General features: G+C 35.9%; 1 protein-coding gene and 1 long non-coding RNA gene across 4 annotated transcripts; one reads left to right on the forward strand and one right to left on the reverse strand.

Moving 5' to 3' along the window:
- Window positions 1-6,579: 6,579 nt before the first annotated feature.
- On the reverse strand, window positions 6,580-11,031 carry LOC147508681 (uncharacterized). 2 transcript variants are annotated; one of them, XR_015216411.1, is made up of 4 exons: window positions 10,976-11,031; window positions 8,244-8,535; window positions 7,215-7,254; window positions 6,580-7,109 (listed from the first exon to the last, which is right to left on the reverse strand). It is a non-coding gene; the product is annotated as an uncharacterized LOC147508681 (long non-coding RNA). The 2 variants fall into 2 exon arrangements; XR_015216410.1 differs by lacking the exon at window positions 10,976-11,031 and having other exon boundaries at window positions 8,244-8,735.
- A 1,667-nt stretch (window positions 11,032-12,698) lies between these two features.
- On the forward strand, window positions 12,699-16,551 carry LOC147508682 (uncharacterized). Of its 2 annotated transcripts, XM_086601078.1 has the most exons (3): window positions 12,699-14,856; window positions 14,953-15,815; window positions 15,962-16,551. In XM_086601078.1, exons 1-3 carry the CDS (start codon window positions 12,842-12,844, stop codon window positions 16,318-16,320), a joined length of 3,237 nt encoding a protein of 1,078 aa, XP_086457204.1. In that variant the 5' UTR covers window positions 12,699-12,841; the 3' UTR covers window positions 16,321-16,551. The 2 variants fall into 2 exon arrangements, with proteins under 2 accessions (XP_086457204.1, XP_086457202.1); XM_086601076.1 differs by having other exon boundaries at window positions 12,699-15,815.
- Window positions 16,552-16,830: the final 279 nt, after the last annotated feature.

A 16,830-nucleotide genomic window follows, 5' to 3' on the forward strand; every position in this document is an offset into this window, starting at 1 on the left:
CCAAAATATTGTCGTCCCTATTTCTTTCGTTGGATAGTTCCTGCATAACTATAATAATAGTGAAAGTCATAGATCCATTAATAAGTAAAAACAAAATGGATTCTTGCTAAATACAGCATATATGCAACCAACACTACTGCGTAAGAAGCTAAACACAGGCCACAACCAATGCTCAAGACAACATGGGGCAGTTTATTAGCTTGCTATTAAGAAGTGAGCCCAATTGACAATGAAATCTGAACTTCTGTGTAGCCACTTCTTACAATTGAATCTTAATCACAAAGCCATAGCCAACCTTTCACAATGCAATGATGAAAATATAATAATTTGTGTAACGCCCGTATTTAAAATACGTATTTATTTATTTATTTAATATTTGATTGGATTGGATTTGGGATATGTGGGCTTGGTTTCTGGGCCCGAGTATGCATTGGGCTTGGGTTTCAAACCCAAGTATATAATCACATTGTTCTAGAGAATAGGGTTTTTAGAGAATAAAATAATAAAAATGGAGGCGGCTTGTTTGCTCGAGCGTTGGAGCGCGACGACTCGGACTCGGAAGAATTCGTAGGAGCTGTTAATACAGGTGAGTAGCTATTTTTGCTATTTCACCGGATTTATAGTTTTTCGGGTATCGGTGTATACTGCCTAAGATTTCTGCCTATTGATATTGTTCATTATCCTGTTTTATTCGACGTCGTGCGTGTCGTATTTATTAAACTTTGTTAAATATCGGAATGTTATTGAACTGTTGATGCCCTTCATTAAAACTGTTGGAACGGTTCAAGCTTCGGAGCTTTGTTAATGGAGGCGCGAGCTCCATGAACTGTACTGCCTTTTATTATGTTGTTTGTTTTGGTGAAATGATGTTGGGTTGTAGTGGGAGGTTGGAAGGTTGAAATTGGATGAGGCTGTCGAAGCTTTGTATCCGGCAGTAATGGCGTCGGCAAACCGAAACCGAGAAAATGTCCCGATTGTTTGGTTAGAACTCGTTGTTGGGATGGTTAGGATGTTGTGGCGTTGGGGGGAATTTATGTTTGGTGCTGTGGGGAGCTTTTGAAGGGTGTTAATGGTGCTGTCGAAGCTCCCAAATGGTTCGTTAATGGCGGCTCGCCCAAACACTCCAGTACAATAGTTTAAACTGTGTTTCAGTTGTTTGTGTTAATGGATTGAGGAGTGGTTGTAGTGGGGTAAGGTAGGTGTGTAAGGGTTGTAAAAGAGGTAAGATTGAAGCTTTGAGAAGTCGTTAATGGCGGCGAAAATCAGATCTAGTTTTGAGGAAGATGGGGGATCAAATGATTTGGGGATTTTGTTTTTAGTAAAGTTATAAGGTTTTCGATTTGGATCAAAACCGTGGGATTGAAAGGGGCGGATGATCGGAACTGGCGGTGGCCAAATCGGTGGCTGCTGGTGAAGGGAGAATAAGAACTGTTGATCGGTTTGGGCTTGGGCTTGGGCCAAAGCCAATGGGTTTCGGTTTTTGGGCCTTAGCTTATTAGTTGTTGGGCCCGGTTTTGTTTTAATTTGTGGACCAGTTCAGTTTAAAATTTTTGGGCCAGTTTCTAATATTGTTTGGGGCCAGTCCCTAGGACTTGATGGAGATCCAAACTGGGTCTTTAAATGTTCAGACTTTCGGGTTCTAAGGTTTGGGCTCGGCTAGTTGGGTCCGAACCGTTTCCTTAGTCATGAGCCCATGAGCCATGCACTTTTGACCTTAGCCATGAACCATGGCTATGACCCTGAACCTGTCGAACATGGAAACGACAGTTTGACTTTGACAATGACAGTTTGACTTCGACCATGATGTGTTGACTTCGACCATGATGTGTTGACTTCGACAATGATGTGTTGACTTTGACTTTGACTTTGACTTTGACCGTTGACCATGGAATGTTGACTTTTTACAGTTTTTCATATATTTAAGAATATGGACAAATGTAGTAATAAAATATTGTCGAAAATGGTATAATTTGGTTGTCAGTATCTAGGAAAGATTTGACGTTGATATTGTGTATATTTTGACACGTGATGAGATAGAAACTTTAGAAGATATAATTATTCCTAAAACGCTACAAAAATGTTATGCGGTATGTTTGGAGCTATTGTGACGTTATGGGGTATGTTGAAATTGTTGTTCTGTTAAAGAATATCATATGATAAAATATTGATTAAATACAATATCTTTGAGAACTTTATATAAACGCTCCATTATTATATATGTGAGATGCTACTATGAGGTAGTATAGTATTGGTGAATATTTTTCCCACGGGATTGTGGGTTAGTGCAATAATATATTGGCACGTGAAAGAATGAAAGTGGTTATGAGATATAATTAAGATATTTCTAAATATTGTGGCATAGTGCAATAAGGTATTTGACCTGTACGTGATATAGTGGAATTATTATGAATCATAAATGGATGACACTTGAATAAATTACGTAACGAAAATCCTAAAACCTGACTACCACAACTCATGTGATTTGCCCTGTGTGGGCGTATGTGATATGATCGGCCCTTGTGTAGGGTGTATATATAAGATGTTGATTGACCCATGTGTTGGGCAATCGTAGCCGAATGGTGGCTTGATTATTCCGTTCGCAAAATAGAACGAGACGCGCGATATTTTATGCCGAATAGTGGCAGTACTTACATAATGGCTTTCGTGTGAGGGTTACCCGTGTCGCGCATCCCGCCAGGGAGGTAGTTACGCACGGAGTGGTTCATTATGTAAGGGGAGGCATGTGGATGTATATGTTCGGCGTTGGGAAGCGATTGTGGTAGCCAGGGAAACTAGGTAAGACATAGATATGACGTGATTTTAGGGACACGCAAAGAAAACTTTAATTAATATAATTATGGTAATATGTTGGTTAATGATATACCTTTAAATATATGATTGTATATGGCTTTGCAGAAGGGTGGGTCCAACTAATTACTTGGGCAGAGATGACCCACTCTATAATTGAGCATGAAATGAGGTAAGTATAGAATATGCTTGGTTGGTTATTTGTTTAGTTCGAACCTAAGGCGCCTCGATGGAGGAACTACTTGCCTTATTTATTATGCGTATAGTTTGTTGTGTGGTTAGTGGGAAGTTAAGGCACCTCAGTGGAGGAACTACCTGCCCTAGTTATTGTACTTAAGGATGTTGTATTATTCGTTGAAAGTTAAGGCACCTCAGTGGAGGAACTAACGGCCTTATGGATTGTGTATTTATTTGTATAAGAATACGTTGTGTTTTAGAGCTACTCACACCAGCATTTTTATAATGCTGACCAGATTTGCATGTTTGCTTATCGGGTGTGTTCATTAAATGAACATAGTTGATAAGTCTTGACAGGTTTAGTGTTGAAGAAGATTGGTTGCTGCTTGTGGTTTGCGTTAGCGTCGCATTTCAAGATAGGCTTTGTTTTCCCTTGAGGTGATATAGATTTTCAGTTTAGACAAGGTTATTTGTATTTTCATTTGTAAATTTTTGTAATGAAGAGGACTTTTGTTTAAGTTAAAATTTTTATTGGTTTTTAATTATCCGCATATTTAAACTGTTTATGGGTTTTTGAAAGTGGAGAGTGCGTCACACCTCGGAGATCGAAGAGTCGGGAACAAATAATGTTTTTCCGAATTCTGTCGAAATTCGGGGTGTGACAATTTGTCAATTTGGTTACGTTCGTTAGACAATCCAAGGATATAAACCATTAGCTTCCAAACTTCTTACCCAAATATGCAACTCAATTGTATCTGATGAAGAGGGTGCTTTCTTGCCTACCTTTATCTTCTTGTTCCGATCTTAGTGTGAGGTAGTCTTCATGTGTCACATTCTCAAAATGTTGGTTTCAATTCAACCCACAATCCTTTGTACCTGGATTTAACATAATTAATAATTGTCAAATGATAACTAAATTCATATACTGTGAGATACGGTTATGAAGTCCTAATAAGTGCACACAAAGTCACAATATAAAGAGGTCGAAAACATCTAAGAAACTACAACCTTAATATAAAATTGATCGAAACTAAAATATCATATTAGAAATTATGAGGATTCAAAAATCTGATAAGAAGAGAGGATACTGATCCTCGATACTCGAGGGATGATATCATAAAAAGTAGAAGTTCTACTTGTGCCTTGACTTATACTCTTTTGGTTGTTGTTGTATCCTTAACCATGCACTTATGAAACACAATAAACATGGGAAATGAGTCCAACACAAACATTTGGGATTGGGAAATGATACATTCTTCTATATTTAGTCTCCCATTCAACACGTTTTTACAACTACAAAATGCACAAAATTAAGCATACATCTACAGACAAATAAGACATAGTTTTTCAAATATAAATAGTGAAAAATAACTTTTCCACTAACTTACTTGCTTCCATTATAGCTAATTCTTCACTCTTACATTTTCTTGTAACTCAGACACGTTCTCAGTCATGTTGACTAAAAAAGTTCCCATTCAACAATACGTTCCATTGATTAGTTCAATCTTGCAAAAGAAGCGTTGAAGTCTCTACACTATGTACATACCGAAATGAATGTAGATTCTTTATTGTTCTGTGCATAGAAATAAACTTGAACAATTAGAAGAAAATGACGTTAAAATGTACTTGCCTTCATAACTGTCGTTTAATCCCGAAGAATCTTATTCAATAGAAAAGATTTATTCACGTATCAATGGATTTTGCCGAAATCCCCGCCCATCCCGCCAAAATCCAAATTGAGTGTTAAAGGCATAGTTTTCATTATGCCCATAAAACTATGCACTGAACCACTATGTAAACTAAATACAAATTAATATTACCTGTTGAAGAAGAGACTTAGAGTGGTGGAAAGAGCATGACGCAGTGGACAGAACTGAGATAGATAAATCATGTTAAGAATTCTTACTGAAGAGAAGAAAATAGTATTGAAGAATATTACTGAAAAAACAGTGTGGAAAAAGCAACAAAACTCACTGACAACGAAATAATGAGATTTTTTTACCTTAAACTGAGGATTGCATCGGGAGATCCTTGCACTCAAACGTAAAAAGGTGAGATATTGGTAACTAAAAGTGATTTGAAGGAAAAAGAGAGATTGGCCCGATGAAGGATTCTTATTCTTATTTCCTAATTTTGTGGGTATTAGTAAGTGTTATAATTACAGTTAGATCATCCCAAAATTGCTTTCTCCCTGACCACTTGATATAAATACATAAAAAACCAAGTTGTTTTATTATATAGAGGATTCACAACACCAAGGAAATACTCTCCGAAGAGTTTGTCGATAAGAAGGCTATGATGATTAATATCATCAGTACGTTAGAATTTAGATAACTTTAGATAAATTTAGATAAGTTAGAATTTAAATAAACTAGATAAGTTTCATAAATTCTAGATAAGTTAGTAGTAATTTCTTTGAGTACGTTTTCATAAAGATTGTTTCCTAATTGGTATCAACTTACTCTTTAATTGTGTCGGTCTACCGTCAGATGTACTGATTGTATTAACTATTAGCCATCCGATGTAGGCTTCACACAAATCACTTAAAAACCAAGCTCTTTTATTATATAGACTAGAATTTAACCTGTGGCTATGCCACTTGAGTCATTATGAAATGAACACACGTAAATTTAGTATTTTACAATCTACACTAACTTTTAGAACAGAGTTACCCATGTTTTCTGACATTTAAATTGAATGCGTTCGTGTCATTATGATACCCTCGAGTCCTTAACTAATCCGTGGTGTAACTCAAGTTACTATGGGTAACTTTAGTGATATAAAGGTGAAATTCATAAGAGTTTTCATTTTTTTATTTATTATTATTGTTTTGACATTTAGACAAAACTTGGAAAAATATAGAGTTAGCATTTTGATTAAAACTTGAGCACCATAGCACCACATCTGACAAATTTATTTTTCCATATACAATATAAGCATTGTACCTTCGACACATACAACACCTTTAGAAAATGTAAGAGCTAAATATTTGGGAAAGAAAATAAAAGAAAAAAAAAATACATTCAACAGGAGCATCTTCTATGGTTCATAATATCTATTATAACAAAAATATAGTTATTGTCTCAATATATGACCCAAAAATCAAGTTATCATCATTGGCAGAATTGGCAAGATGTGCATTGAGTCTTCTTTCATAAAATCTGTCACTCAAGTGGCTATAACAAAAAGAACTATTTATTAGAAATCAATTATACAACACTCAAAACCTCCAAACTTTATTGATGATTTTTGGTATATATAAGCCAAACTTCTTTCCAAATCTAGTAACAAAGTGTAATGCGGATAAACTAAACCAGTGTAAATTGTCTAAGTAGAAAGCTATGACAACACAAATATTGGAACCATAGAGTACCGAATAGAGAAAGACTTCAGTACTTTAGAATTTCATAAAACCGTGAGGCAGAGCCAACCAATACACACAACCATTCTTTCATATCAAGCACCAATGAACTCTTAAAGCTCTTACTCTTACTACTTCATCCACTTTCTACCACCACGATACACTTGGTAACAATCTACATTTATCTCAAGAGCCAATCATTTACTTCAAGCTCGTATGTTTCACTGGCCTCAATGGGTAAGAAAGGAAGTGACGCGATAATAAACATGACATGTTTATAAATAGTAGTAAAGACGGTAACACTTCATAAAGTAGAATAATACACAATACAAATCAATATCTCGAATTGACAATTGGTCCATACCATAGTCATCGTTGAAGTTAATGCTTTTACGGATGTCATTTACATTCATCATATATATACCAAAAAAATTATTGAGTCATGCATTAACTCAACACCAAGAAAAAATAATAATAAGGTTAACAACTCACAATACTTAGGGCTAACTCACAGAAATGGAGATTTATAATACCTTTCAATTTAACCACCTTTATTTCCTTGGTCTATTAACAATGCCAATGGGAAAGAAAGCTTCGTTAAGTGGAAAAAAATAATTTCAGCAAGCAAGTGTGGGACTCATGTCTTGGCTCTCATGCTTGGTGCATGTTTGTATGTTTTTAAGAAATTTCACTTTATGGTGATTGAAACCCTCTTACTGCACATTCATGATCTGACTTGCACATATGTGAGCTTTACAAAACACTGCATGTGCAAAAAATCGCAATCGGAGACAAATATTATTACTTGGGTGGTTTTATGACACCATTGAAATAAATAAATAAAGAAAAACAAAATGAAATAGTTTACCTGCTTTGAGTTAAATGGTTTGAGCTGACAAATGGTTAACCTGAAAAAACAATAAAGAAGAGTAAGGGGGTTTTTTCTTTGAAGTTCCAAACTTTGAGGCATATAGTTGGGAGGTGGCTTGGTAATAATGGGAAGTGTCAAAACATGTCAGAATCCCATTTTTTTTGTTCCAATTACATGCACTAAGGGAAAGATACAATAAAACTACTATATTTATCTGAAAATTTATACTTGATCCAAGATGATTTAATGCGACTGGAACACTGAAATGGAAACACAAAGTTAACAGAAAAGAAAAACAAAAACAAAAAAGCTTAGGGAACCAAAAGCTAATAAATTAACAAGCACAAGGGAAGTAATAAAGTAAATCTTCCTCTGATCTATATTTCTTTAGCTATGACATATGAGGCATAAACGATACATAAATATTCCATTGATTAGTTCAATCTTGCAAAAGAAGCGTTGAAGTCTCTGCATTTTGTACATACCGAAATGAATGTAGATTATTTATTGTTCTGTGCATAGAAATAAACTTGAACAATTAGAAGGAAATGACGTAAAAATTTACTTGCCTTCACAACTGTTGTTTAATCTCGAGGAATCTTATTCAATAGAAAAGATTTATTCACTGATATTTTACTACTCCAAAAGTCCATTTTGTACTCAAGTCAGTATTTTCAACCACAAATTCAACCTCAGATTTTATGCAAGTTTTTTAACAAATTAATCCCATATATAAACTTGGACACGTTCACTTAGTGAAAGATCTAGACCTTTAACACAAATGTTCAAAAACAAACAAATGAATAACCCCTAATAATGAAGTAAATACCCACAAGGTGTCCATGCCATTATTAAAACTCTATAGATCATTGTCATTTTTAAAAAGGTCAACCATAAAGGCTTTCCCTTAGTAAAAAGAAAAAGGGACATTAATCATAGTGTAGTTTAACTGTTTAAGAACATATTTAAGGGTAGAAAAATTGAGAATCTCATTTCGATGTAACTAAGAACTGATTCACGTCATACCTGAGAAAGGGAAGACAAAATAGAGCAATGGCAACAAAGTTTGCTTCATGCCCAGTACTTGACAGGAAAGAGAGTTCTAGCAATCTGTTACACTTTAAGCATCCAGGCTTCATGAACTATGGTAACTCCGAAAATCCATATGTCATCGCAGCAACTACAGAGTCTTATTCCACCTGTTGTAGTCTCATGTACCCTTTCTTGATGCCCTCCTCTACGCCTTCCAAAATCACCAAACACTCGGCCAAACAGCTTGTTAACACCAATATTCATGCATAGCACTTGAAGTATGGCACTGCAGTTACACAGTAATAAGTGCGTTTTCAAAATTCTGATCTCTGAGTCCCTCTCTCTCTCTCTCATGCCCCCATGATTCTAATAAAACAAAATGGGGAGTGAAAGGATCTTTAATTAGGATTGAAACGTTCCTACTTGGTATACAATTCGTTCGTAATAGTGTGACTTTTGATTTTTGATTCTTTTTTCCCCCTTAGATTGCAGCTTCCTAACCATTTTAATACTACCGTCTTGACACTACAGTTTCACAATAATATGTGCAAATGGAAAAAATTAAACAGATTTTTCAAAGACATGATCTTGTAGTCCAGAGTCAATGCTCATTACAACAATGCATATAAATGGCGGTATAAAATTCGTGCAAAAAAAGACCTAAGAATCACACTGATTATAATGTTACCATGTTAGGCCAAGGACAACACCTGATTAATGTATGGTCAGTTCTACTCTAACATCTTCATATGTTTCTTTGTTTAACCTCTTCTGTCTTGTGATAACTAAGAGAGCGTACAAAAGATAAATACTAAATAAATCGAAGTACCGAAGCAATCATTAGATTGAATAATACTAAAAACATACGCTATACATACCATCCACAATAGCAAGGGATGATGGTTTAACTCGGATCATACTTTACTTGCTGCAAATCAAATACCGCAAAGTTTAACTATAATCTTGTAACTCCACCTACACTATCTTCCCTAAATGCTAAAAGTGGACACACCAATGCTAAAAGTCAATAGCTTGGACCAATTCTCCTCTCGTTGCTAGACTTAATGGCTCTTTTGTATTCGTAGCACATCACTATTATCTTCCACCACATCAAATGATATATTGTCGGTCCTTTCCATAATAGGTCTAAGCCCTTATGTTATCATAACAAACCTAGAACTACACTAACTTTTTGACTATTCCTTAGTCTTGTCTAAGATCCATTAGTATTTACTAATCTAATGTTGTTAACTCAGCAGGTCGTAGCTCCGAATACACTTTATAATCCTCTCCTAGCAACAAAAACCATTCTGCCATGAAGGTTAGCCAGTGGAGTTATTGTGGTTAATATCCCAACACATATTTTACAACCTGCACGCTCCACAACTCTATCATCATCTCACTCATCAATCGATCTACACTTTAAAGATTGATGGAATTGCTTGGTGTCTAAATCTTCTCAGATTCCTCTCTAACCATCCAACTGATCGACCGATGAACACAACCATGGACATGCATACTGACATCCAAATGGAGCTTTCATTATGCATAACATACATCTCACTGGAACTGGTATACTTTACTTTATTAACCACCATTAACAGAAACATGGGAAGAACATCCTAGAAGATGATTCAAGGAGTAAAAAACAATCAACTATTACTACATACAATAGTGGAACTTAATTTTAATACAGGATATACCATGTTGAATAAAAAAAATTACAAAACATCCAGACACCAATGCAAATGACAACAAATGGATATTTCATCTCTTTGCAAAGAGAAAGCAAATATTACAAATTCATGTAAATGGGAAAATCCCACATCCTATAAAAGGGGGGGGGGGGGGTTGAAAATGGCATTGATATAATGTTCTTGTTGCTTAATCGAGCTAAAGCAAGGGGCGTTACGAGTTATGCAATAAATAGCTCAAGAAATAAGATATAACACATTTTATTAGGATAGTAATATTTGAATTTATATATATCTAATTCACCTTGGGCATATGGTCGTTCCTCAACCTTAGCAAGCAGATCAGCTAACATAGATAAGGGACTAAAATGCTTATCCCAAATCAACAAATATAAAGCTACTATAACCTTATTAGCTAGCCACACCAGTCATAGTAAATGCAGTAGCAAAAACTGCCTACATTGCTACAAAACCATAGAAACTAATAATCAAGTGAACTATTGAGCTACAATACAAAACCCTAAGTGCTCACTTGGCTTCTACCACGCGCTTTTCTATTTCTTTCAATACCAAGATAACCTATGTTACCCTTTGGAATATGCTGCCACGGTATTTTGGAGCAAGTGGGTATTTCAATTTCAATATGCTTGCAAGTAACTTTAAAACACCAAAAGGAGTGTTATATATCTTTCATCTAAAAAAACATAAGGACTGAAAGTAAATATTGGTTGTAAGAAATAATTATTTTTAATGTAGATCAATCACAATAATGCATGATTGTTATAGTCTAAGGTTTATGGATTCCCTCTTCCCTTCTTGAATACTCAATACTTATTCTCATTAAGGATAACATAAATAACTGTTCAACAATAGAGATAGTCAGATAGATCAAATATATGCATAAAAGTACAATGTTTACTAATGACTGTAAGGCTGTACATGTTAATAATTTTCACAAATATCAATAGAAGTATGGCTACATGCCCCTTCTTTGAGCTAGTAATGGAGTTAAATCCATTGAAACTTACTAACCTTGACAGATAGAGCTGAATCAATTAAATGCCAAAGAAGCAGTCGTGATTTATCCTATGCAAAGCAAAACAATCAACATCAACAAACAAAAGAGACCACGAAAATTGGAATTAAACATTTAACGAACAATTAAATAATTGCGAACCTTGAGAGAGCAATTTGAGAACCCCGACTAACTTGTAAATCGCTACTTGGATTGAACAAATGAAATGGAAATGGAAATGCAAGAAAAACCTTCATAGAATCGGATCTTTGTTTGAGGCATAAGATGTGATTAGTAGAGACAAAAAGGTTTATTGGTATTATAGACGTTTTTTATTCTATTCTTAACAATACATTAATTCCTATGTAGAAAATAATGGTAGGAGTTTCTTTTTTCTGATAATATTATAATAATGCTAGGAGGTTTATCGAAGGCTTTATTAGTGATTAAAGAACAATGGTTTATTAATGACTTATGGTGGGCGTTATTTAGGTGATTAAGAATAAAGTCAGTCATAAAAAAAAAGTGACTACAGTTGTTTGGGTGGGCAAACGTTTTAACTTTTAAGCGTAAAGTGAGAATACACAAGCAGGAAGAAGTGGCATCAACAAATAATAACAACCAATGTAGTATTGGAGTTCGACAGTAAATTATGATCAGGGGATCAAAGCTAAATTATAATAATTTAGGCATGACACATAAAGAAAACAATTTGACATCAATATCCACTGTCAAACTCAATTGAAAACAAAAGTACAAAACAAATGCATACACGGAGCAGATGAAAGAACAGGGTGGTCTGTGGCTTTCTCATCACAACTCAGTTGTGAGCAAAATTACTGTTGGTTTTCGCATTCAAACCCAAAATCTTGAATCTTCATCGGAAAAGTTAAAAATTCGGAACAAAACTGTTAGTAAAACGTACAGCTCAACCAAAAACCAACGTCCATGCTCTAACATCAAACAATAATCCAACAAATCTATTTACTCTAAAATTAGGGAAAAAAACACTAAATTCGTACCTCCTGAAGAACTTGCTTCCCGAAGACGATTAGAGATCAAGAACAAATTAGAAACACTAATGGCGAGAGATAGAGAGAGAGAGAGAGAGAGGAGTTTTATATGTGCTGGATAGCCTTAATAATATAGGAGAGTTAATAGCTAATAGTTCATTTAGTTGATAGAAGACGTAGAAGTTGATCAAGACTTGATTGGTTTTCTAAAACTGATGGCGAGGTTTGGGGATTAAGCACCACTGCTGAAGCAAAAATATTTATAACATCATGCAAAAATTCAATTGTATGAATTTTCAATCTCCGTGCATTACGTTTTATTTTTTTTTTTTCATTTCTTTCCATAGTTATACCAAGCCCAAAGCCCACGTGAAACTTGAGAACATCTTCACACACAATTTTGAGATTAAATGAGAGAGAGAGTTAATTGCATTCACTTTCGCATTCATCTAACATCCCACCAATTTGTGTATCGCACATTTAACATCCCAATACTATTTGAAAAACATTTTCAATTTTGTTTTATTATAATAGATAACTAAAGAAAAACATTTTCCCTCAATTTTTTTTTATTATAATAGATAACTAAAGAAAAACATTTTTCTCCTCCAGTATTATCGGCATTAGTATGAACGTTTAACACGGGTGGTTCTAATAATTTAGAAGGCAACTGTCCGTGTGAACACGAGGCAATGATGGCAGACATTCCAGTAGTAGTGCGCAACAGTGAACAGTCATCACTTTCTGCCGTTGAATTCCGCGTCCATTTAAGTTCAACACTCTCTCTCTTTTCAACACTGTCTTCTTCATTCTTCAAAACACTTTCAAAGGTAAGTCTTCATTACTTTCTTCACTATAAACTCTACAACCATGCTCACTTACCTGTACACTCCATTTTACTTCATTTACTTTCTTGTTTTATTTCCACTTCCAACTTTTTCTTTAAACTCAGAAACTAAACCTTTACTTTCATTAGCTAAAACTTTAACTTTGCCTAGTTCAGTTAACTCTAGCTGGAACTCTTCAGATTCCACTCCATGTCAATGGGTTGGAATAGTGTGTGATAATAGGCATAGAGTCATTTCATTGAATCTTTCTGGTCAAGATATTTCTGGTCAACTTGGACCAGAAATTGGACAGTTAAGATTCATTGAAGTAATTGACTTTGGAACTAATAATCTTTCTGGTTCAATCCCTTTAGAGGTAACTAATTGTACTCAACTTGAGTACTTAGATTTTTCTGCTAATTTTTTCACTGGTAAGTTACCTGACAAGTTTGAGAATTTGAAGAAGTTGCAGCTTTTTTCGGTTTTCGGTAACTTTTTAAGTGGTGGGATTCCTAGTTCATTGTTCATGATTCCGAATTTGGGTACCCTTTATCTGAATTCGAATAATTTGAGTGGTTCTATACCACCCAATGTTGGAAATGCGAGTAAGATTGCACTTATGTACTTTTATGGTAATCAATTATCGGGAAATGTTCCAGTTTCGATTGGGAATTGTACTGAGTTGCAAGAATTGTATTTGAATGATAATATGTTCAGTGGGGTTTTTCCGGATGGTGTAAGTAGTCTTGAAAGTTTGGTGTATTTGGATGTTAGTAGGAATGGTTTTGAAGGTAGGGTTCCTTTTGGTTTGGGGCATTGTGAGAATTTGAGTATGTTGGTTTTGTCTTCTAACCATTTCAGTGGTGAAATTCCGCCGGGGTTGGGGAATTGCAGTGGTTTAACGATGTTTGCAGCTATAAATAATAGCTTAACTGGTCGCATTCCGTCATCACTTGGACTACTCAGTGAGCTTTCGGAGCTTTTTCTTTCCGAAAATCTCTTATCTGGTAAGATTCCACCTGAGATTGGGAAATGTAGTTCTTTGACAAGCTTATTGCTTAATAATAACCACCTAGAAGGGGAGATTCCAAATGAGTTAGGGATGCTGAGCAACTTAAAAACTCTTCAGTTGTTTGACAATTTTTTGGTCGGAGAGATTCCCGTAGGAGTTTGGAAGATTCCAACTCTTGAGGTGTTTCTTGTTTATAACAACAGCCTCTCTGGTGAACTACCTGTCGAGATGACTGAGCTTCGTCACTTGAAGAATGTTACTTTGTTTGGCAACCATTTCTCTGGAGTCATACCTCGTACGCTGGGAATTAACAGTAGTTTGGAGTTGTTGGACTTCATTAACAACAACTTTTCTGGTGAAATTCCCCCTAACCTTTGCTTTGGAAAACGATTGTCTGTTCTGAATTTGGGCCAAAACCAACTTGAAGGTAGAATTCCTTCAGAGGTTGGAAGCTGTCCGACTTTGTGGAGATTGATTCTTAATAAGAACAATCTCAATGGTTTCATACCAGATTTCTCACTAAACTCAAGCCTCTCATTCATGGACATAAGCAACAACAAGATAAATGGAACAATTCCATCCAGCTTGGGGAACTGTCTGAACCTTAGTTCTGTTGATTTGTCTGTGAATAAAATTTCAGGTTCAATTCCCCCAGAGCTTGGAAATCTAATTAAATTGCAGCGTTTGGATCTCTCTCGTAACCAGTTACATGGCCCGTTGCCCCAGCAGATCTCAAAGTTGGTGGAATTATACTCGTTGAACATTGGCTTCAATTCCCTGAATGGTTCTATTCCTTCTAGTCTAAGGGGCTTGACCAAGTTATCCACCCTGATAGTGATGGAAAATCAATTCACTGGGGGAATTCCTGATTTCTTGCCAGAACTAGAAAAACTTTCTGAGCTACAACTTGGTGGTAATATTCTGCGAGGTAGTATCCCACCATCACTGGGAGAGGTGAAGACACTGGCTTATGTTTTAAATCTCAGTGATAATAGATTAACAGGTCACGTACCACCGGAGTTGGCGAAATTGAGTTCGCTACAAAGGTTAGATATATCTAAAAACAATCTTTCAGGTAGTTTGGTTACAGTTGGTGAGCTCGATTCTTTAATCGAGGCAAATGTTTCATTTAATCTATTCAGGGGTTCTGTACCAGGATCTTTGTTGAAGTTGCTGAGCTCCTCTCCCTCTTCGTTCATGGGTAACCCAGGTCTTTGTGTCCCTTGTCAGTCAGGAAGTGGTGTACCTTGTGCTGGGAACTTCCAAATCAGTCCTTGTCATGCTGATTCATCAAGTCATAAGAATGGTCTCGATAGAATAAATATTGCAGTGGTAGTGCTTGGAACATCTCTGTTATGTTTTCTTGTTGTACTTCTTCTTGGCTGCATATACATGAGATGCAAAAAACCTGACAAAGGGATTGGGATATTTGCTCATGAGGGTCCATCGTCCCTACTGAACAAAGTAATGGAGGCAACTGAATATCTGAATGAGAGATTTATTATTGGTAGAGGAGCCCATGGAACAGTTTACAAGGCATCGTTGAGTCAAGATAAGTCGTACGCACTGAAGAGGTTAACATTTACTGCTCAAAGTCGAGCAAGTGCAAGCATGGTAAGAGAAATTGAAACTGTTGGGCAGATCAGACACCGGAATCTGGTCAAATTGGAGGAGTTTTGGTTTAGAAAGGACAGGGGGTTGATATTGTATAATTACATGGAGAATGGTAGCCTTCATGATGTGCTGCACGAGATCAAACCGGCATCAATACTTAGATGGGATGTGCGCTATAGGATTGCAATGGGAACTGCCCAAGGATTGGTCTATCTTCACTATGACTGTGATCCTCCCATTGTGCATCGAGATATCAAACCTCAGAACATACTCTTGGACTCCGATATGGAACCTCATATATCTGATTTTGGCATTGCAAAACTCATGGATCACTCCTCTGCCTCAAATAATTCCACTACAGTTATGGGGACACTTGGATACATTGCACCAGGTATGACACACATTTGTTTTTTGTTAAATTCGCTCTCTTTGTTTAATTGCATTCTTGAGTTAATGTTGCACTGAACTGAGGTAAATGAGGTGATCCTGTTGTCATCTGAATCTAAATTAACTTCAATTTGTAATGTGTTACTGCAGAGGCTGCATTCGCACCAGTTAAAACAAGGGAATCGGATGTATATAGCTATGGGGTGGTTTTACTTGAGCTGATAACAGGGAAGAAGCCTTTGGATCCTTTGTTTCTAGACCACATGGATATAGTGGCATGGGTGCACTCCATGTGGAGCAGCACTCAAGACGTTGATTTAATTGTGGATCCAAGTCTTGTAGGGCAATTTATGGATCAAGGAGTTGTCGAAGAAGTGATTGATGTACTCATGGTAGCTCTGCAATGTACAGAAAAGGAACCACGCGAAAGACCCACGATGAGAGACGTAGTAAAGAAACTGGAAGATGTCAAGAACGAAGTTAGTGCCAAGCCTAAAGAGTGTTTGTAGTTCCTTGTGACCTGTAGAGTAACATATCCTTCAAAATATTTTGTAACATTGGAATGGTAACTGTGTTGCACTATGAAGCATAGTGCCCCAGCATCAATCTCGTCTTTTCTTGCTCGACATGATTGTGTTGTAATCTGACTATTTTCTATGTAAATGGTGACGAAAGTTGTATATTGTTTAGAACTTTGAATATCTACTAAGGTTATATCAGAGCTTACTTGATCAGTAGAATGATTGTAAGAGTATCCCTTGACTGCCTGTTACCCTTTTTTTCAATGCTGAATGGAATGCAATGTGATAACAAGAATTTTACTTGAGAAGTTGTGTTTAGTGCTTCTTTTAAAGTCATTCCGGTTATCACCTTTCTAATAGTTACGTGGGTGTACAAGATTAACTTGCCAGTCGAGCCAGTTCTGATCGATCCGTGACTTTATTAAGTTGAAAAGATAGATAAATGAGGCTCTAATTAATTAAATGTTTTATCAAATTATAACTCTGACCACGTGCAGA

This window comes from Coptis chinensis, chromosome 3, assembly GCF_015680905.1.
Source record: "Coptis chinensis isolate HL-2020 chromosome 3, ASM1568090v1, whole genome shotgun sequence".
In the NCBI taxonomy this organism is placed as follows: Eukaryota; Viridiplantae; Streptophyta; class Magnoliopsida; order Ranunculales; family Ranunculaceae; genus Coptis; species Coptis chinensis.